Source organism: Sphaeramia orbicularis, chromosome 11 (assembly GCF_902148855.1).
Source record: "Sphaeramia orbicularis chromosome 11, fSphaOr1.1, whole genome shotgun sequence".
In the NCBI taxonomy this organism is placed as follows: Eukaryota; Metazoa; Chordata; class Actinopteri; order Kurtiformes; family Apogonidae; genus Sphaeramia; species Sphaeramia orbicularis.
The window spans coordinates 50,267,267-50,289,576 of record NC_043967.1 but is presented as its reverse complement, the minus strand read 5'-3'; the positions used below and the strand labels follow the sequence as shown (position 1 = coordinate 50,289,576).

At 37.8% G+C, this 22,310-nt stretch overlaps 1 protein-coding gene across 1 annotated transcript in view; it reads left to right on the top strand.

Moving 5' to 3' along the window:
* Nucleotides 1–22,310, top strand: part of pvrl2l (PVR cell adhesion molecule related 2 like) — a 715,997-nt gene that overhangs the window by 507,592 nt on the left and 186,095 nt on the right. The window contains exon 3 of the mRNA XM_030147091.1: nucleotides 4,924–5,167. Within this exon, the coding sequence (XP_030002951.1) occupies nucleotides 4,924–5,167 (244 nt within the window). The remainder of the gene's footprint in view (nucleotides 1–4,923; nucleotides 5,168–22,310) is intronic.

Below are 22,310 nucleotides of genomic sequence, written 5' to 3'. Positions count from 1 at the left end.
GAATTATTTACATATTATGATAGGATTAATGGTTCTAAATCCATTAAATGTTTTAGATCAGTAGATGCTTTTGGTCATTAGTGGCTGTTTGGGTCTTTAAGGGTTAAACCACCTCCTAAAACAGCTCTTCTGGTTTAATGGTAGTATTTTTTTTTTTTTGGCTGCAACCACTGAGAATCTGTTTTTGATGAGATGGAAAGACCAAGTTCTTGTTGCAAAATGTGTATTTGTGAGGTTTTTACATTTTTTCAGTATAAATATCAGCAAAAATGTAAAGAATGAAGAGTAAAAGTACTATATTTTTAATCCATTTATATTTTATTTATATTGTTGGATTTTTAATCTACAGAAATTGAACATATTCTATAACATCATCATCTATTTGTGGTATCATTGTCTTGGTAGAGACATATATCTATAAAAAGTATTTAATTTAATGACCTCAGAAGTTAACTTCATCCACTGTCATTGATCCAACTCCATGGGTTTTACTGGTGAATCAATGTTGTAGAAGATGACAGTGTTTCCATGGTAACTATAGAGCCTCTGAACGTCCAAATGGGTCATATCTGATGACCATGAAAAGATGACGAACCGTATTTTACACCAATTATTCACATGTATTGATAGGATGAATGGATCAGCAGGTATTAAACCTTTTAAATCGGTGGCTGTTTGGGTTTTTATGGGTTAAACTTTGTTACGAATTCACGACACAGAAATAGTAACCTCATCAGACCCCAGATTTATCGGGCCCGTTTGGATGCGCATCCCCCATAAACTCGGCTAATGCGAACCCTATGAGCTGTTTGCGAGCTCAATTTGATCCCGGTGTGATCTGTGATCTGAGCTGTGGATGCAATCAATAGCCAATTTGCTCTCATACAAAATCTGAAATTGCAGACGGGTTAAATTACCCTGCGTGATATTTTCTCTGCAGTCTTCTGGTAACAGGGGAGGCTCATCCACTAACGTACGCCGACATCTGGGTTATCGTTCGTCTTCTCGCTCCATCCTCCGCCTTCCTGCAGACGACAAACTGCAGAATATACCTGTTTCTAAGTGATTATTGATACGTTTCAGTCCTTCACCCGTTCAGTTCAGACGGCCGGTTCTATTTATACATATTACTCTGGAAACGGGAAAGAAAAGAAAATCAATTGGTTATAACATCACAGCGTCCTCCTTTGTGGTACAATCACAGCCAGGTTTCAGTATTGTTCATCTGAAGTGGAAAAACCTCCAATAAGAGAACACTCAGTCAAAGGATGTTCTTTAAAATGGCAGCGGGTCCTTCAGAGTGTTTGCAGGGCTAAGAGACCTTTAATTTAATCTCCTAATAGATTCTCCACTCCTTACTCTGACAGCTTTAATTGACATTTTGCCGCTGTAATTGAAACTTTGTCTGCGATTAGAAGGCGTTCCAGGGGCACAAATGGAGCTACAGACATGATGTTTAATATTTACACAAGCTTTTTTTTTTTTTTTTTTTTTTAAGCAATTTCTTTATCATTTGTCATTATTATTCCCTTGCCTGTTTTCAAATCTCTTCACTGTAAAAAAAAAAAAAAAATCTGTAATTTAACAGAATTTTCACTGTTTATTTTACAGATTTTTCCTGTATTTTTAAGATACAGGAAAATATCAATGAAATTCCAAAAATAGACTGTGATTATACGTCAAATGGAAAATAACACGAAAAAACTGTAACTGTGAATAATCATAAAATTTCAATTTTTTAAAAGAATTTTTTTTCTTTTTTCACAGAAAAATACAGTTAAAATACATTTGCAAATGTATCATAATTTCACAAATATTTCCTTTCTTTTTGTGAGATTAAACTGTTAATTTAAAGTTTAATACTGCAAAAAAATAATAAAACAAGATAAAATTACTGACAATTAACAGTAAAAGAAATATTGGGGGGGGGGGGGTAATATATAAATAATGTCAACTCCCAAGTTTTTTCTGTTTTAGACAAAAAAAAAAAGTTAAATTACATGAAAAAGTTTACATCTAGAAACTATCCTGTCATTTATTTATTTATTTATTTATTTATTTATTTATTTATTTATTAAAGTGAATAACAGGAACAACCATAAAAATTTTAAGAAATTTTAGCATTTTTAACAACATTCTGCCTCAGTTTATCATTTACACGTGTGTTAGAACTCATAGATCACAGTAAATCTATAAATGCACAAAACATTTAGTAACAGGCAGAATATTGTCAAAATTGCACTTCATGTTCATATTTGTTCACATTTTGCGTGATATTTTATAAATGTAAACATAGTATTTTCCTGGTCTGACCCAGTCTAGATCATACTGGTGTGAATGTGGCCGCTGAACTAAAATGATTAATATCTTCAGTCATTTTTGCATTTCTTAAATTCATTCCATGGGCCTGACTGGACCCTTTGGTGAACCAGTTTTGGCCCGTGGACCATATGTTTGACACCTGTGAGCTACAGTCTTTATTATATTTATTCAGTTCAGTTGTTATTAGTTTTATGACTTAATAGTTTCTTTTTTTATTTTCATTTTGAGGAATCGACTAGTGTTACTTTAGTTTAACTTCTTCATGTATTATGAGAAAGTCCTTGATTTATAGGAATTGAAAAATGCAGGTTGAAAGACGCCCTGACATCGAGTGTGATTTACAAAACCATGTATCATTCCACACGGCCTTTTTATGAGGATAAAGTGGTGCAGCAGCCGCAGTCCAAATGGAGGGGAAAGCTAAAACAAAACAGCCATTCTGCTTCATTGCAGATCATTTTACATTCTTCAGCTTTTATTTAGTGTTTGTTTTTGAAAACATCAGGTTTATTCTTCAGTTTTGGAAATGTTGTTTTCACTGCTGTCCTTGGAAGAGACACTAAAGTCCTTCAGGTGTTTTTTTTTTTTTAATCATTTGGACTGAAATTACCTGCAAAATCACTGGACATCATCAGCGTACTGGCTATTTATATTAAAAAGGAATGTTGTAGAGTTCAAAGACTGTATTTAAGTAAACAATGCTGAACAGACTTAAAACCAAAACCACCAATGAATCAACTCTATGTATGCACAGACTGAATCAGCCACTGAATAAAGTCTAAAACTCATTATTTACACACATCTGTATTATGGCATCATCATGTTCTTCTTCGAACTAAAACTCATAGACACTTATTTTACACAAAACAGATGTTGACGGATATTACAACAAGCAAAGAAGCAGAGTTTTAAAACAAACATGGCACGGTATGTGTGGACACACCAGGAAACTGAAGCATTTTTTAATTTAGTAAAGAATAGGGGGGTAATACATAATAATAATGAATATATCTGTAAATTAACACGATATTTATGTTCGTTGCCATGTTTATGGAATGACTTCTCGTGTCATCTCGTGATAATAAATAAACAAATCATCGCATTTGTGATTTAATGGAAAAACTGACGTTACGCACTTCTGTTTTTTCAACATTTCGTAAATATTGGTAAAGTTTTGTGCAGATGCCCAATGGAAAAGCGACTTCTGCTACACTTCATATCACTTTTTTTCACTAGTTGCTTTCCATTGATTCTCAAATTGCGCAAATCTAACTTGTGCGTAAAAATTTACTGAATGAAAAAATGATAATTTCGCCAAGTCTTTTTTCGATTAAATGTTTTTGCACTGGCAAGAGGTGGTTTTTTTGGGCATAGCGCAAATGGAATATTACACAAAACTGCGATGCAAAGACCTTTTTTTGCAACTAGAGTTAGCAATGCAATGATTTGTTTATTGATTATCGCGAGATGACACGGGAAGTCATTCCATAAACATGGCGACAAATATGGTGTTGATTTACAGATATATTCATTATTATTACATATCACCCCTCTATCTTGTACTAAATTAAAAAATGATTGGGTTTCCTGGTGTGTCCGCACAGACCGCGACATGTTTTTTAATTCATCTGACTCTAGTTGCGAACAAAGGTCTTTCCTTTGCAGTTTTGCATGATATACCATTTGTGCTATGCCCGAAAAACCACCTCTTGCCAGCGCAAAAACTTTAAATCAAAAAATGAGACTTTTGGCAAAATTCTTGTTTTTCCATTAGGTACATTTTTATGCACTAGTTATACAGTCTACTCTCGTTAAACCGCCCGCCGTTATACCGCCATTTTCGCTCACCGCCGATCAAAACCATTGCACAAAAATCCCCAATGCATTATTCCATTAGCTACCGCCATTTCCGCCTATCGCCATCCGCCAGCCCAGTTCCATGCACAAACAACACTTATACCATTGATTTCCCGACCGTTATACCGCCAGCGTGATTGCCATCAAGTACACATAAATTTTAACAATGCACTGAAACAAACGCGCCAGACGCTGATCGCGACAAGCTCCGAGTAGGTCTACGGAACGGCCACCGTTCATTTATCGCAGAACACTCAGTAGGTCAGGATGTCGGGAAGAGGACGTGGGATTAAGCCAAAGCCTCAAGATGATGGGGTGTCATTTCCCGACACGGTATAATAATGCTTAAAATGTTTCCCCACTTTAAATGATCCCTTACAACATAACAGAATCAAGATTTATTTAGAAACGCAATTAGAACGGGTTAACGGAGGCAGCATAGACATCATATAGTAAAGACATGCACATTATGGACGCAACCCGTTGTAACGCCATTTTCGCTATACCGCCAATTTGGCCGTGAACGGAAGTTGGCGGTATAATGAGAGTAGACTGTATTTGCAAAATTTGAGGGTCACTGGAAAAGCGACTAGTGATATAAAGTGTTGCAGTGATTTAAGTGATCTTCGGTGGTTTGAAAATGGAACGTGTTTGAACCATAAAAATGTCATGAATTGACTGTTTGTAATAATTTGAAATAAATAGTTTTTGTAATAGAGCCTGTTCCTAAACGCTTTTCCTCAGGTGTCTTGGATATGGGAGCCCTCCGACGGACAGAGGGATAACATCGCCGTTTTCCATCCGATCTACGGTCAGAGTTTCCCCAACCCGGCTTTCAGGGACCGGGTTGTTTTCCTGAAGAACACTCTGGAGAGCCCGTCCATCAGGATATCCAACCTGAGGATGTCCGACGCCGGCCGCTACACCTGCGAGTACGCCACCTACCCTTCAGGGAACGAGCAGGGGACCACCACCCTCACCATGTTGGGTGAGTACAGACGCTGCCGTCGCGTTTACGAACCGTCTTTGGAAGCGGGGAAGAGCTGAGGGTTAGAGCTCCGAAAGGTCAAGAGTCTTTCAGCTTCTGTGCGAAAGAGAGCCACGGCTAAAATACTTTCAAAAGCTTTTCTGCCACAACAGCCTTGACAAGTGCCTCCCCGACCATGTGCTTATCACTGCTTTCTATAAAAGAAGCTCCCAATAGACCCACCGCCTTAGAAGAAGCAATTTAAAGCAGTTTGACGCTTATTCTCTGGGTATATTCTGGAAGATGCAGAATGGAAAACAGAAGATGAGCAACAAAGATTCTTCTTTTTAAATGGGTCACTATATTTTAAGAGTAGACGCACACTGTGGGTTTACATAGAAGTGAATATTTATTTCTGTTCATGTGGTTTAGGTTGTTAACGGAATGACTCGGATCAGTTTTATTATTTTGCCTTTTTCTTCTGCTGCACCTGTTGAGTTGTTTGGAAAATTGTACGTCTAATGGTTTTATCCTGTGACCGATTCAGCCTGACAAGAGTTCAGCTTTGACGCAATAACTGCATTTCTTTTTATTATTAATTTATTCATCTTTAATTAAGTCATAAAGACCCAGTGCTACTTTTGTGTTCGTTCTCAAATTATTTTTTCTGTGTTTAACCTTTTTTAAGTGATTTATCTAGATCTGCAACCGATTAATCGGTTAGGTGCTTGAAGCGAATGCAAAAATTCCTGATTTGATTAATCGACTCGAATTGATTGGCGGGAAATATTCTATTGCAGTTTTCCTTACTTGAAGCTTCTTTGTATGTCACAATAAGCGTCCGTGTGAAACACAAAAGTAGAACCAATGTTTAACAGCAGAGAAATGAAGGAAACAAAGCTTTGATTAAGGAGAATTGTGGTTAAATGATTTTTTCTCGATCGCTTTGAGTCGATTAATCGGTTGCAGCTCTAGACTTACGAGGGCTGTTCAATAAGTTCATGGCCTCACCCAGAAATACTGGTTGTTATAATACAGGATGTTACATTCTTTTGTGATGGGATAGTGATGCTTGAACATCGATGGACCAAGTGCATTGGTGTAAATGGAGATTATGTTGAAAAATAAAATATAAATTATCAGTCTGTGTTGTTCTGTTCTGGGTGAGGCCATGAACTTATTGAACGGCCCTCGCATCACCTTTTGTCATAATATTATCCCCTCCATTTTGCCTGTTTTTCAGTGACAATCAGATATTTTCCTATATTTAATTTACAGATCATGTAATTTAATCATCATGCTGAGATTACATTTGACGGTATCTTACCAAAAACAGAGAAAACTGAAGAAAAAGTTACTTTTTCAGTAAAATCTATCATGAACTGAACATACTTCAAATGTGTCCATCCACTGTCATTCTATAAGATGCAGAATGGAAAACAGAAGATGAGCAACAAAGATTCTTTTTAAATAGGTCACTATATTTTAAGAGTAGACCCACACTGTGGGTTTACATAGAAGTGAATATTTATTTCTGTTCATGTGGTTTAGGTTGTTAATGGAATGACTCAGATCAGTTTTGTTATTTTGCCTTTTTCTTCTGCTGCACCTGTTGAGGAGTTTGGAAAATTGCACATCTGATGGTTTTATCCTGTGACTGGTTCAGCTGGGCAAGAGTTCATCTTTGATGCAATAACTGTAATTTATTTTTATTATTTATTTATTAACCTTTTTTTTTAAAGCCATAAAGACCCAGTGCTACTTCTGTGTTGGTTCCTAAATGAATTTTTCTCTCTATTTAACCATTTATCATAGTATTATCCTCTCCATTTTGCTTGTTTTTCAGTGAAAATCAGATATTTTCCTATATTTAATTTACAGATTGTGTAATTTGATCATCTTGCTGAGATTACATTTGACGGATATCTTACCAAAAACAGAGAAAACTGAAGAAAAAGTGACTTCTTCAGTAAAATCTATGATGAAGATGAGCAACAAAGATTCTTCTTTTTAAGTGGGTCACTATATATTAAGAGTAGACACACACTGTGGGTTTACATAGAAGTGAATATTTGTTTCTGTTCACGTGGTTTAGGTTGTTACGGAATGACTCGGATCAGTTTTGTTATTTTGCCTGTTTCTTCTGCTGCACCTGTTGATTTGTTTGGAAAATTGCAGGTCTGGTGGTTTCATCATGTGACTGGTTCAGCCTGACAAGAGTTCAGCTTTGTCGCAATAACTGCATCACACTTTCATTTCTTTTTATTATTTATTTATTACCCTTTATTTAAGCCATGAAGACCCAGTGCTACTTTTGTGTTAGTTCCTGAATGAATTTTTCTCTCTATTTAACCATTTATCACCATTTATCATACATTATCGTCTCTAATTTGCTTGTTTTTCAGTGAAAATCAGATATTTTCCTATATTCAATTTACAGATTGTGTAATTTGATCATCATGCTGAGATTACATTTGACAGATATCTTGCCAAAAACAGAGAAAACTGAAGAAAAAGTGACATTTTCAGTAAAATCTATCATGACCTGAACATAATTCAAGTCTCTCCATCTGCTGTCACTGATCCAACTCCATGGGTTTTACTGGTGAATCAATGCTGTAGAAGGTGACGGTGTTTCCACTAAGGTTGTATCAATCTGATACATTTAGACCCTTTGGTGGGCCGGTTTAGACCCTTTAGTGGACTGGTTTAGACCCTTTGGTGGGCCGGTTTAGACCCTTTGGTGGGCCGGTTTAGACCCTTTGGTGGACTGGTTTAGACCCTTTAGTGGACTGGTTTAGACCCTTTGGTGGGCCGGTTTAGACCCTTTAGTGGACTGGTTTAGACCCTTTGGTGGGCCGGTTTAGACCCTTTGGTGGGCCGGTTTAGACCCTTTAGTGGACTGGTTTAGACCCTTTAGTGGACTGGTTTAGACCCTTTAGTGGACTGGTTTAGACCCTTTAGTGGACTGGTTTAGACCCTTTGGTGGGCCGGTTTAGACCCTTTAGTGGACTGGTTTAGACCCTTGGTGGGCCGGCTTTGACCCTTTGGTGGGCTGGTTCAGACCGTTTGGTGGGCCGGCTTAGACCGTTTGGTGGGCCGGCTTAGACCCTTTGGTGGGCCGGCTTAGACCCTTTGGTGGGCCGGTTTAGACCCTTTAGTGGACTGGTTTAGACCCTTGGTGGGCCGGCTTTGACCCTTTGGTGGGCTGGTTCAGACCGTTTGGTGGGCCGGCTTAGACCCTTTGGTGGGCCGGTTTAGACCCTTTAGTGGACTGGTTTAGACCCTTGGTGGGCCGGCTTTGACCCTTTGGTGGGCTGGTTCAGACCGTTTGGTGGGCCGGCTTTGACCCTTTGGTGGGCCGGCTTAGACCCTTTGGTGGGCCGGTTCAGACCCTTTGGTGGGCCAGCTTTGACCCTTTGGTGGGCCGGCTTTGACCCTTTGGTGAGCCGGCTTTGACCCTTTGGTGGGCCGGCTTAGACCCTTTGGTGGGCCGGTTTAGACCCTTTGGTGGGCCGGTTTAGAGCCTTTGGTGGGCTGGTTTTGGTCTGCGGGCCGTATGTTTGACACCTGTGCCAGACATCAAACACTAAACTAAAAACATACTCATTAAACACCATCAGTTATTTTCTCATAAATTTCTCCTTCACTCTGTTCCATGACCTGTTTCAGTTTAATCACAGACCAGTTTGGATCTGAAATACTGGAGCTCTTTCTGGTTTAACACTCGGGTACAAGCGGCTTGCCTCATGCTCTCCATGGTTGCACTTTTTCGTTCATATTAATAACTTCACATAAACAGTATTCTTGTCTGTGCAAATGTTGCCGCTGACAGGAATAACTTCATGTACTTGTTGCTTTTTACGGCAGTGATTAAGAACTAACACTGAAACTTCACTGAATCTAAAACCATAAACAACTTCAACTGCATCAAATACAGTGAAATTAAATGTTCAGATCCATGTTCAGATCTATATGAAGAGGACAGATGGAGCTTTTGTCCTGCTTTACCTTGTGAGGAAAAAAAAAAAAAAAATCAATATTATTTTAAGTGCAGGCTATATTTAGAGGATGTTTGTTACTTTACCGTGCTGTTATACAATCCTTTCCCACTTGGAACTGGAGCCCTGGAGTGCTCTTCAGATGGCAGTGGGTCTGGACTCCAGGATAATAACAGTAATTCTGCATCTCCTCCATCATCCACATGTGACTGTGGGACTTTGGGGGGTTTCAACCATGGGTTTGGATCGAAACTGACAAACAACCTGACAATAAAATATGAACAACTGGTTCAGAATGGAAGGATAATGCACAGTGAGGTTTAGCACATGGACCACACACCTCTGATAGAAGACATTAATATGGAATATTTTATATACATTCCAGGATGTTGACTGAAAATGCAGACTCATATCAGCATTAGTGGGAAGGATTTTAACCCTTAAAGACCCAGTGCTACTTTTGTGTCAGTTCCCAAATGAGATTTTTTTTCTGTATTTAACTTAATTTAACTTAATTTAATTTAATTTAATTTATTTGCACAAAATAAAAACAGCAATAGAAAAAAACATTCAAACAAGTAACAAAATTGTGCAGGAGAGGTTAGAAGCCAAAAAGAAGGCTTATATGAATACCTCCCCCGAAATGACCAATACACAAAAACAAACAAAAAAAAAGAATAAGAAATACAATATAACTGAAAAAATAAACTAAAGTAAAAACAATAAAAATGTAATCCACATTACAAATCATCAAATACAAATCAAGTGATACACAGCCTTACATTTTTTCATGAATTAAAGTCCTTTTCAGATGCTTTTTAAACAATGATAAAGTAGATGTTGATTGAAGTTCAGGTCTTAGATTATTCTACAGATTTGGTCCAAGATATTTCAGAGAATACTGACAGACTGAAGTTCGGCAGTACGGAAGATCAAATTTGCTTGAAAATCGTGTCGGAAAGTTGTGAATAACAGAAGACAACATGAAGAAATTGTGAAAAACTTTAGGAAGAATGTGAGTTAAGTGAACATATTTGTACATGAAGGCACAGGTCTGGTAAACGTTCACATCGACAACTGAGAGAAGATTGAATTTTTTTGAAAAGAGGAGCAGATGAGTCGAGTCTCCGAGAAAAACTGATCATTCTTAAAAATTTCTTTTGAATTAAGAGAATCTTATTGAGATATGTGGGACAGGTTGCCGCCCAAACAGTATTGCAATAAATAATGTAAGGATAAATTAAGCAATAATAAAAAGTCAAGAAACAAGAATGATTTATCAATGAACGAACTCTGTTCAAAATGCCAATTGACTTCAGGATTTTTTCACAGAGAAGATTAATATGAGATTTCCAATTCAATTTTTCATCTACAATAACATCTAAAAATTTTACGTAAGATACCTGGGTTATTTCAAAGTTATCTATGAATATTTTGTTGTTTTCCTTGTTATACTTCTTATTTTTGTTGCAAAATATGATTAAATTTGATTTTTGGGTATTGAGAGCTTATTCATCTGAAACCATCTAGAAATAGACGATAGTTCTTCATTTGCTTCTCTAATCAGTGTATTGGAATTTTCATGTGATATGACCAAATGTGTCATCAGCAAATAAAAGAGGCAAGACATTTTTACATACCATAGGGAGATCATTGATGTAAATCAAAAAAAGGAGAGGCCCAAGAATCGAACCCTGAGGAACCCCACACATTAACTTTTCTTAAAGGTAGGGTTAGGGATGGGAATCAAGAACCAGATCCCAGTATCTCGATCTCAATTCCTTGGAATCATTTGCTCACTCATAGGGATTTTTACCCAAAACCAGAAGTTCCATAGTACCAGTACAGACGCTCTGGAGCCATGACTTAAGTGTAATTGAACCTATTGTGAGTGGTTGTCCTGGTACGAAAATGCCCTTGAAAATACGGTTTGAAGGTTGAAAAAATCCATAGTGTCACTTTAAAGCCGAAAAAAAAAACAAAAAACAAAAAGTGGTTTTACTGTGCCGTATCTCCAGAGGCTCTATCCCTGCTAACACTAGACACGTGACCTGAATGTAAAATATGGATTATAGTTTTACCTCTGTCTTCATTTTTTTTTTTAAATTCCCTTTTAAAGTCTTTGAAAAGGTTTGTTAAGCATCTTTGTGTTATTTATGTAATAGATTATATACATTTTTCAAATCGGATTTTATATTTTGTGTGTTTTTTGGCCTTTTTTGTTGATATGTTAGGTTAAAGTGAAAAAATAATAGGCAGATGGGATAGATGAAGTTGTGCTGAAAAAGAAGACACCAAACATGGGTATAGTAAACATTTTCTTTATATCGTTTATAAAGGCAAGACCAATCAAAAGTACTCAAAAACGGCCAAAATGGGCTCAGACCCCTAAGGGTTAATTGGGTAAACTCATACGGGTTTTTACCTGAAACCAGAAGTGGTTGTACTGGTACCAAAATGCCCTTGAAAATATAGTTTGAAGGGTGAAAAACTCCATAGTGTTGCTTTAAAGCCCAAAAAAACAAAAAAAAAAAAAAACAAAAAGCAGTTTTACTGTGCCGTATCTCCAGAGGCTCTACCCCTGCTAACACTAGACATGTGACCTGAATGTAAAATATGGAGAATAGTTTTACCTCTGTGTCTTCATTTTTTTTTTTTTTTTTTTTTTAAAGTGAGTGGATGTTTCCTCGCCGTTGGCAGGGGATGCATCCTGTTTGCAGTCGGAGACAGCTGGTGTTATTCATCCACCCACATGTCCTCCCGTTTGCACTTAGCTTACAAAGGAATCAGATGTCTGCTGTCTTTCACCCAAACTCCGAAAAGTTCCCTTTATTGTTATAGAGCAGAGGAGGACTTACGGTAGAAAACCTGTAGTCTCTCCGTCTCCATCTACACCCGTTTAGAGGAATGTCGCAGATTGAACTGAACTGAATTTAATGAGCAATTACAACAAGATGAGCAGAAGAAATTACAGCAAATGTAATTTACTTTTGGCCCGGTGCAGTAAAAAAGAAGACGTGAATGAAAAGGAAGCTAACAGGTGTTCAAATGTACCTGAAAAGTAATCCTCTCAATGCAGACAATGTACAATAAGCGATTAAAAAAAAACAGTAATTTAACAAATTCATTAGTTTCCCAGGCAGTGCGGTTGTGTTTTACAATCCCCTTTCATGTCGTATCCCCGCTGCCAGTGATATTTTCCTCTGTAGTTTTTCTAAGTAAACCTTCACTAAACAATACAAAATCCGCTCTGGAAGCTTCTTTCACAGACAACAGAGCAGGCAGGAGATGTAAAACTTGGCCGTCTTGCAGAGAAAATGGGCAGATATTGTGTCTGGCGTGCAGATGGATGTGGGCTAAGCCTCCTAAACTGCTGCCACCGCTGGCACAGCAGATGGAGGCTGGGAAATACCTGCTGGAAAACACAGCCACTTGGGTTTTAGTCTGGAGTTATGACACTGCCAGGCTCTGGAGGGCACATCAAGGTCTGTGGGGTTTTTGTTGTCATACTTTACCTTATTTAACCCTTAAAGACCCAAAGAGCAACTGGAAACAACAACAGTCTACTGTTGTAAATGTTTAATACCTGTTGATCCATTATGTTTATGTTTATGCATTTAGCAGACGTTTTTTTTCCAAAGTGACTTACACGGGAAAACCAATCAAATCACTCAATCAGTCAAATTTTATTTATATAGCGCCAAATCACAACAAAAAAGTTATCTCATGACACTTTACATATAGAGTTGGTCAAAACCAGACTCTAAGCCAATTTACAGAAACCCAACAGAATCCTCCAGGAGCAAACACTTGTGACTGGTGACAGTGGAAGGAAAACTTCCCTTTAACAGCAGAAACCTGGAGCAGACCCAGACTCCTAGAGGATGGACGTCTGCCTGGACCAGTTGGGGTTAAAGAGAGAGAGTAGAGAAGGAGAAAAAGAGAGAGCGATAGAGACTGGGGGAGAGGGGGAGACACATGGATGCAGTTGAGGATAAGTGAGTGATGATGATGAAGGCAGGAGAGAGGCAGGACCACCGCAGCAGGTCCAGAGATAATCCTGGGAAAATCTGTGATAATCCTGGGAAAAACCTTATTAGAATATTTAAAATGGAATGTCTGACAGTGCTAGGACAGGAGGTGCTCTCGGAAGAGTCGGGTCTTCAGGAGCTTCTTGAAGATAGGCAGGGACGCCTCTGTTCTCGTAGCGCTCGGTAGAACGTTCCACCAACGTGGAACGACCCATGAAAAGAGCCTGGATTGTCTTGTACAAGGTCTGGGGACCACCAGACAACATTCCCCAGACGAGCGGAGTGGTAGTGGGGCAACACAATCATAATAATTACTCCTATTAACATAAGTAAATAATTAGTGTAAAATACAGTTTTTCATCTTTTCATGGTCATCAGATATGATCCATTTGGACGTTCAGAGGCTCCGTAGTTACCATAGAAACACCGTCATCTTCTACAACAGGGGTGCCAAACTCATTTTCTTTCAAGGGCCACATTCAGCCCAATTTAATCTCCAGTGGGCTGGACCAGTAAAATAACAGCATAGTAGCCTATAAATAATGACAACTCCAACTTTTTTTTAATGCAAAAAATAACACTAAATTATGAATAACATTTACATTTTACAAACTATCCAAACAAAAAGGATGTGAATAATCTGAAAAAAATGAAATTTCTGAAGAAAAATAAGAAGAAATAGTAAGAAACATTTGATTAATATTATTTCTCAACTTATGATTTATACATATTACAGATCAGATCTACCAAGACACAAAACAGGCAGAATTTTGTTAAAATTGCACTTACTTTTCTTTAGACATTTAAGGTTGTTCATATTTGTTCAGGTTATTAATGTTTTATTTTTGAAGGATATCAGAATTTAATGTTCTTTGCAATAAATCAATGAGAAAAAAACTGGTGTTGCCATTATTTAGAGGCATAATGTCAAATTATTTTTTTCACATTAAACCAAGAAGAAAATTTGGAGTCAGCATTTCAAGGTTATTATGCTATTATTTTTGACTTCGACGCCCTTGACTGTTAATATCTTCTGCACTTTGCAAATTCATCCCATGGGCCAGATTGGAACCTTTGGCGGGCCGGTTCTGGCCCCCTGGCCGCATGTTTGACACCTGTGTTCTACAACATTGATTCACCAGTAAAACCCATGGAGCTGGATGAATGACGGTGGACACACTGGGTTTATGTTCAGTTAATGAGAGATTTTACTAAAAAAGTCACTTTTTCTTAACTTTTGTCTGTTTCTGATATAATAAACCTCAGCTTTAATCTGAATTTTTATGAACATTTACATGATCAGTGAATTAAATATAGGAAAAAACCTGATTTTCCCCCCAAAAAAATACAAAATACAGAGGATAATATGATAATAAATGGTGATCAGTAACTTAACTCTTTCAGTGCCATGGGCCGATTAAATCAACTTTACGAATACAACCTTTAAAGTGCCACGGGCCGATCAGATCGGCTTTGGAGAACACGCCATATTTGTGTACAAACAAACCATCCACCCCCATTTCTTTCTCACATTTTGATGACGTTCTTTCAAATCTTCTTGCAAATTACGATCAATAATGAATCGGCTGCGTCCGGTGCGTTTTGAATCTAAGTAGCAATCGGTCGGATGTTACCGAGCGGTTTTTGACCAAGGAAGAGCTCACGTTTCGTTTTCTGCTTGGGAAATTTTATGAATGAATTTATGAATGAAATCATATGCAAATTAGATGGCCATTTTGTAGTAATATCGTAAACACAGCGATCTGTCAAAACAGTCCCATCTGCTAGAAAATGAGTTCTGATGATGATTCAGACTTCGATTATAAAAACGACGCAAAATACTGAAAAACAGCCAAATTCTGTGGCACTTTTAAGGCTTATTAGCCCCTTAACTGTCTGGCACCGAAAGAGTTAAGTAAAGTTAAATCATCATCATCATCTTTATTTGCAGACTTGGGCGTCCATTTAAAAACAAACAAGCAATCAACAAACAGAATGCATTTAAAAATACAAACAAAACATCATCGGTATTATAAAAGACAACTGTACCAGTGTCGCCACAGGGATGACTGGTATCGCATCGAACTATGACTGGGATTAATCAAAAGCTGAATGATGGAATTCTGACAATCATTCAGTCGACAGATAAATTTGTACATTAAGTTTCTCATAAGAGCCTGAAAAGTGTTCACTCCTGTATTGCATAAATATGGAGAAAAAAACTATTTTGGAACTGGCACAAAAGTAGAACTTGGTCTTTATGAGTTAAATCAAGGGAAGTACTCCAGAAATAGTTAATGTGTTCAGAAATGCATAGATCTTATTTATGTTCAGTTAATGATAGATTTTACCGAAGTCACTTTTCATTCCCTTTTTTTTTGTTTTTTTGTTTTTATAATAACCTTCAAATTTAAACTGAAGAAAAAGTGAATTTTGAGCAAAATATATCATTAATTGAACATAAAACCAAACTTCTACAACCTTAATTTGTTAATTATTATTCATTGTATCTGTTTTTCTTCATTTTTTTTTTTTTTTTTTTTTTTCCACATCTTTTATTCAGTTTTGTTCAGTTCAGTAAAACCTATGGAGTTGGATCAGTGACAGTGGATGGACACACTGGGTTTATGTTCAGGTAATAATAGATTTTACTGAAGTCACATTTCATTCAGTTTTTTTCTGTTTTTACAATAACCTTCAGAGGTTTAAACTGACGAAAAAGTGACTTTTTGAGCAAAAAATATCATTAATTGAACATAAAACCAAACTTCTACAACCTTAATTTGTTAATTTTTATTTATTGTACATATTTTATCTGTTTTTCTTCATTTTCTTACATATTTTGTTTATTTTTCAACATATTTTACTCAATTTTGTTCAGTTCAGTAAAACCCATGGAGTTGGATCTGTGACAGTGGATGGACACACTGGGTTTATGTTCAGTTAATGATATCTTCACTGAAAAATTGACTTTTTCTTCAGTTTTCTGTTTCTGATATAATAACCCTCAACTTTAATCTGAGCTTTTATGAACATCTACATGAACAGTCAATGAAATATGGGAATATACCTGATTTATATTGATAAAAACACAAATACAGAGGATAGTATTATAGTAAATGGGGATAAATCACTTAAGAAAGGTTAAATAGACAGAAAAAAAAGTATTTGGGAGCTGTTCAAAAGTAGCTCTGCGTCTTTATGGGTTAATATAAAATCCATATAAACTGATCGCATTAGACCCTATCGAAGCCACAACTGCAGGCATCCAATCATATTACATTTTATTGGATATAGAACCAGCAGCACCCAAATCACATCACAACTTATTTAGGTATGAATGCATAATACTGACAGCCAATTGTATTATAACTTATTGGATACAGCAGCAACACTAGCCAATCTTATTAGCACTTATTGGGGTGTGAATAAAGAATCACTCACTTGGCAGTGAATGATATCATATCGTCTTGGATGAGGACTGAACAAAATGAATGGAGTCCAATTATACTGCATCTTATTCCACCACACAAATACAAGCGCAGGTGCCAGAAACACCGACAGATCCGAGGGCTGTGACGAGTGTTTTCGAAGCCCTGAGGGTGAAAAGTTGGCGTCGGTGTTTTTGAATTTGAAGAGCGATCCAGAGTTTGGAGGAGTGGGCTGCAGACTGAAGGGTTACTGGCTGCAGTTCATGGATCGTCGCCCTCTTCAGCGAGCGGCAGTTTGGAGTGAGGCTTCTGCAGACAGTTCACTTTGTCAAAATAAATCCCTGCTGTTCATCATGACCTTAATGCGTACTTGTAGATCTGGCAACGTCGGTGAACTCCGAAAAGGGCAAACAGTGAAATCGCTGCATTAAAATGTTCCTGACTGCTTTTGGCATCTGTGTTTAGAAACCATTACCTCCAGCTTTTAAAGGTTAGAGGTTCACTCGCTTTATCATCGGTTCTCTAATGAAAGCACGGGCCCTAGTGTTAACATTAGTGATTAGCATTAGCATCTAGCTGGTTATCAGGATCTGGTCATCAGTACCAAGGTTATTATTGTTAACGAAAACTAACGGAATGATGAAAACTAGAATCCTAAAAACATTTTCGTTAACTGAAATAAAAAAAAACTATAATCAAAAGAAAACGATAACTAACTGAAACTGTATTGTGTGCTTACAAAAATAACTAAAACGTATAAAGATTATGGATAAAATTCCCTTCCTTTTGGTCTTTGTCAATGTCGCATTGATATGAAATCGATTTATTTAGCTAGCGGCACCACACGACACTTCACGGTCCGTCACGTCTCGTCAAATGTTGTTTAGTCATCTTCTGGTCGCCACTCTACCTGGAAACATGGAGACTCAAGTTGGAAGAAAGCAGCAGAGTCCTGTCTGGGATTTATTTGAATACGATACCGAAAAACATAAATATGAAAAAACTAAAACTGAGGTAAAACTAAGCATTTAGAAAAAAATTAAAACTAATAAACCTAGTAAACCTGCTCTAAAAACTAATTAAAACTAACTGAATTCGAGAAAAAAAGGTCAAAACTAAACTATAATGAAAATTCCAAAACTATTCTAACCTTGATCAGTACTGTGTTGAAGTCTAAAAACATATAGAAAAATATATGGTTTCTTGGAAAGATGTTGGAATAAAAACAGAACAGATTTTGGGTTTTAAATTACAACCAGGGTGCAATTTGTCCAAAAAACAACAGTGTGTGTGTGGGGGGGGGGCATTGTTGGGGGTTGGGGGGGTGCACATGGGGTAGGGTGCAGTCCATAACTAATGTAAACGCTGGCATGAAACGAAAGTGAATCTTTACATACTTTCAACGTCCAACTCCCAGGTTCTAGTCCTCTCTTATACCGCTGACCTTACACGAAATTCACAACTTCTAACCTGTATCCACTGGAGCCCCTCCACTGCTCTATGGGCCCCCCACAAATGCTGGGTCCCATGAATTTGTCACGTTTACTACTACTACTGCATGGGGACATTTGTGAATTCTGAGATTGCCGACAGTTCTGCTCAGGTGAACATTAGCACCACTAATGTAGGATATAGGTGTATGAAAACTGTCAAAACCTGCCTGTTATTTCAGTTGGTTGGAAGGATTAAATTTATTGAGCAGCAGAAGTAGAGACGTAAAAAACCACACAAACTGCACCCTGATTACAGCAACCCACTTTGTCACTCTTGTTAGGAGAGCTTCCTGATGATTTGACAATAAATGATAAATACCTTCTAAAAATATTTGGTTCTGCAGCAAAAAAAAAAACAAAACTAAAAAAAACCCAAAAAGCAATCACTCGTAAATGGCTTCAACTTGATCCACCGGTGCTGGAGGACTGGTTGAAAATTGTTGATGAAATTCACAAAATGGAGAGATTATCATATATGCTGAGGCTGCAAACTGAAGTGAAAATAGGGCAAATGGATTAGTTTCTTTAAAAACAATTAATGGGTGGTTTGTCTCAATAGTCGCTTTTCCATTGACCCTCAAACTGCGCAAATATAACTTACGCATAAAAATTTACCTAATGGAAAAACAACAATTTCGCCAAAAGTCTCATTTTTTTGCGCTGGCAAAAGGTGGTTTTTCGGGCATAGCACAAATGGAGTATCATGCAAAACTGCAATGGAAAGACCTTTTTTTCGCAGTTAGTCAGGTGAAATTTAAAAAAATACATGTTGACAGACATCACAACAAGCGAAGAAGAAGAAACATGTCGCAGTATGTGTGGACACACCAGGAAACCCAATCATTTTTTAATTTAGTTCGTGATAGAGGGATAATATATAATAATAATGATTATATCTGTAAATCAACACCATATTTACGTTCATCACCATGTTTACAGAATGACTTCTTGTAGCATCTTGCGATAATAAACAAATCATCACATTTGTGATTTAATGGAAAAACCGACATTATGTACTTCTGTTTTTTCGACATTTAGTAAATATCGGTAAAGTTTTGCAAAGATGTCCAATGGAAAAGTGACCATAGTTCTGTGAAATGCTATATACACGGCTGCTCTAAAAATGTATTAGGTAACTTGATTGCTATTTCATGACTGTAACCTAAATTATCATTACTATTAGATTGTGATTATTATCTGTTGCTGATTGTTGTTTATGTTCTGATGACAAAATGATCAATAAATGTTAAAAACTAAATGTGAAAAAGATGTTTCACTCAATAACTCAGTATTAATAAATAGCTAGAGCAAAAAAAAAGTAAGACCAAAGTATGAACAGTGTTAATGATAAATCGTGCACCCCCCTCAGAACTGTGTACGCTGTAATAATGGCATTTTCTAAGAGACTGAAGGGTTATTAAAGTTTTTAGGTTTTATCTGTGAATGATTCACAAGAAAGAAAGGGTGAGGTCCAGTTCATGGCAGGAAGGCAACTGAGCGATGGCGGTGGAGTCTGGAGTCCTCTGGTGGTGGGTGGAGCCGGGGTGGTGGAGGGGAACGGCGAGATGATGAAGAGGGACAAGGAGGAGGGGGTAGTCCACTTCAGAATGAGAGGGTCTGAGTGCACACAGTGATTACATGACAGGGATGAAGAGGGGGCATGAAGTCAGAGCAGAGGCCCGACGACGAGGAGGAGGAGGATGATGATGATGATGCAGACAGAGGAGAGTGAAGATGGTCCAGCCTCATCCTTAAACAGTAAAGTAGGAAAAACAGAGGATGGAGCGACGTGATTGGGTGGTACGATCCAGTGGGTCGGAGCATGAACGCTAAAGGTAGTTACACTAATGTTTATGGAGACCTGGGGGGGTCGGGGGGTGTACCCAGACTTCTACACGACCTGAGGAGGACAGCAGTGAAAACAAGAGACGTTAAAAATATGAAGTCTACAATGAACGGCAACCTGGTGAAGTGACGGCAGCAATAAAAAAAAAAAATAAAAAAAGTCAACAAGTTCTTCAACCCTTTAACCCCTGACGTGTCTGTGGTCATCCATCCATCCATCCATCCAACAATCATCCATCCATCCATCCATCCAACAATTATCCATCCATCCATCCATCCATCCATCCATCCACCCAACAATTATCTATCCACCCATCCATCCAACAATCATCCATCCATCCACCCACTCAACAATTATCCATCCATCCATCCTTCTGTCCATCCATCCATCCATCCATCCATCCACCCACCCACCCACCCAACAATCATCCATCTGTCCACCTATCCATCCATCCATCTATCCATCCACCCACCCAACAATCATCCATCCGTCCATCCATCCATCCACCCACCCACCCACTCAACAATTATCCATCCATCCATCCATCCACCCACCCACTCAACAATTATCCATCCACCCACCCACTCAACAATTATCCATCCATCCACCCACCCACTCAACAATTATCCATCCACCCACCCAACAATCATCATCCATCCTTCTGTCCATCCATCCATCCATCCATCCATCCATCCATCCATCCATCCATCCACCCACTCATCCATCCATCCAACCAACCATCATCCATCCACCCACCCACTCAACAATTATCCATCCATCCACCCACTCATCCATCCATCCATCTATCCATCCACCCACCCAACAATCATCCATCCACCCACCCATCTATAAATTCCGAACTCGCTGATAGAATAGATCTTGTTCTTTCCATAGTCATCTGAGCATGCTCAGTGCACCCCCTGCCACCTCTACATTTCACAGTTTTCATCATTTTTTCGTGTTTGCACTTGGATGTGGTCAAGCTCACCACGTCCACCCTGTCATCACTGCATGGTCACGTATTCTGTCAGGACCTCTTTTGTGCATGTGGGTTACTTCAGGGTCGCACTCAGTTCAGACTCAAAACTAATAGAAGTCGCATTTAATGATGTATTAATGTTGGCTGTTTTATGTTGTTGTAGGGACTGCAGATGAAAAGTAGTTATTTTTACTAATTCTGGCAGATTTATTATTGTAAAATAAATTAATTAAACAATCTGAATATTTTTGGACACTTGTTCTACAGTTGATTTCTTAACAGAATTAGATAAAATATTCAGACCAATAAAGACGCTGCCTCATACATGTGTGTAGTCATTCTCAGCTGATAAACAGAAAATTAGTTGGAAACTTTAACAAAAATGACAATTATATTCTTGCAGTAAATGTCTTATAATAATGAAAAGAAAAAAAAAAGACCAGATTATCTTCCTACCTTTAGTTCAACACATCTAATTAACTTATTGTTATGTCTGTGGCAGCTTCACTTGCAGAGGATCTGAAGGCGTCCTTTTAATTACACACTTGAACCACTGGCTATTGTTAAATTTAGTTTTCTCCTTCAACACCTGCCACAAAGACAATGATCCTGCAACAACACACGGAAAAAAGGATGAAGAAACAGCGTGTGTGAAGCAAATCCTCCCCTCATAACCGAACGGAGACGACATGATCATTATTTGTTGAATATATTCACCGTTGACCTCCACATTTATTGATTTCTGTGGTCGATCGCAGAAGATTATGAACAAACATGTGATCGGCTGAACACCTGACATGACAGAAGCGCAATAACACATGTTGTCGTTGTTAAATCACCTCAGGCCTTTATGTCGTTACCCGCCTAGATTATTTAAATAAATTCATAAACATCAAAATTGACCTTTACGTAAATTGAACTTTCAACATGTTTTATTTGACCTTTCACAAATCGATCAAATAAATACCAAGGTTATTATTGTTAACGGAAAGTAACGAAATGACGAAAACTAAAATCGCAAAAACATCTTCGTTAACTGAAATCAATTCGTCCTGAAATAAATAAATTGTTCATCTTCACTCTACCAGGAAACACGGAGATTTCACTTCTGTTGGACTCCAAAACTCCAAGTAGAATCCTCAAAGTTTCTTCAGAAACCACAAACCTTCTGTATAGCGTCAGTTTGTCCTCCACAAATGAGGCAGTTTCCTCCAAATCAGTTCGTTTCTTACAACGAAACAAACCCAAACGTGTGCAAACTCACTTCAAAGTCCTTAGACTAATGCTAATGCTAATGGGTTTAAGGTGGATGGGGCTAGTAGGCTCAGGATTTGGCCTTTGTGTGTAAACGATTGAAAGTAGAACTTCATGAAATGTTCCAAG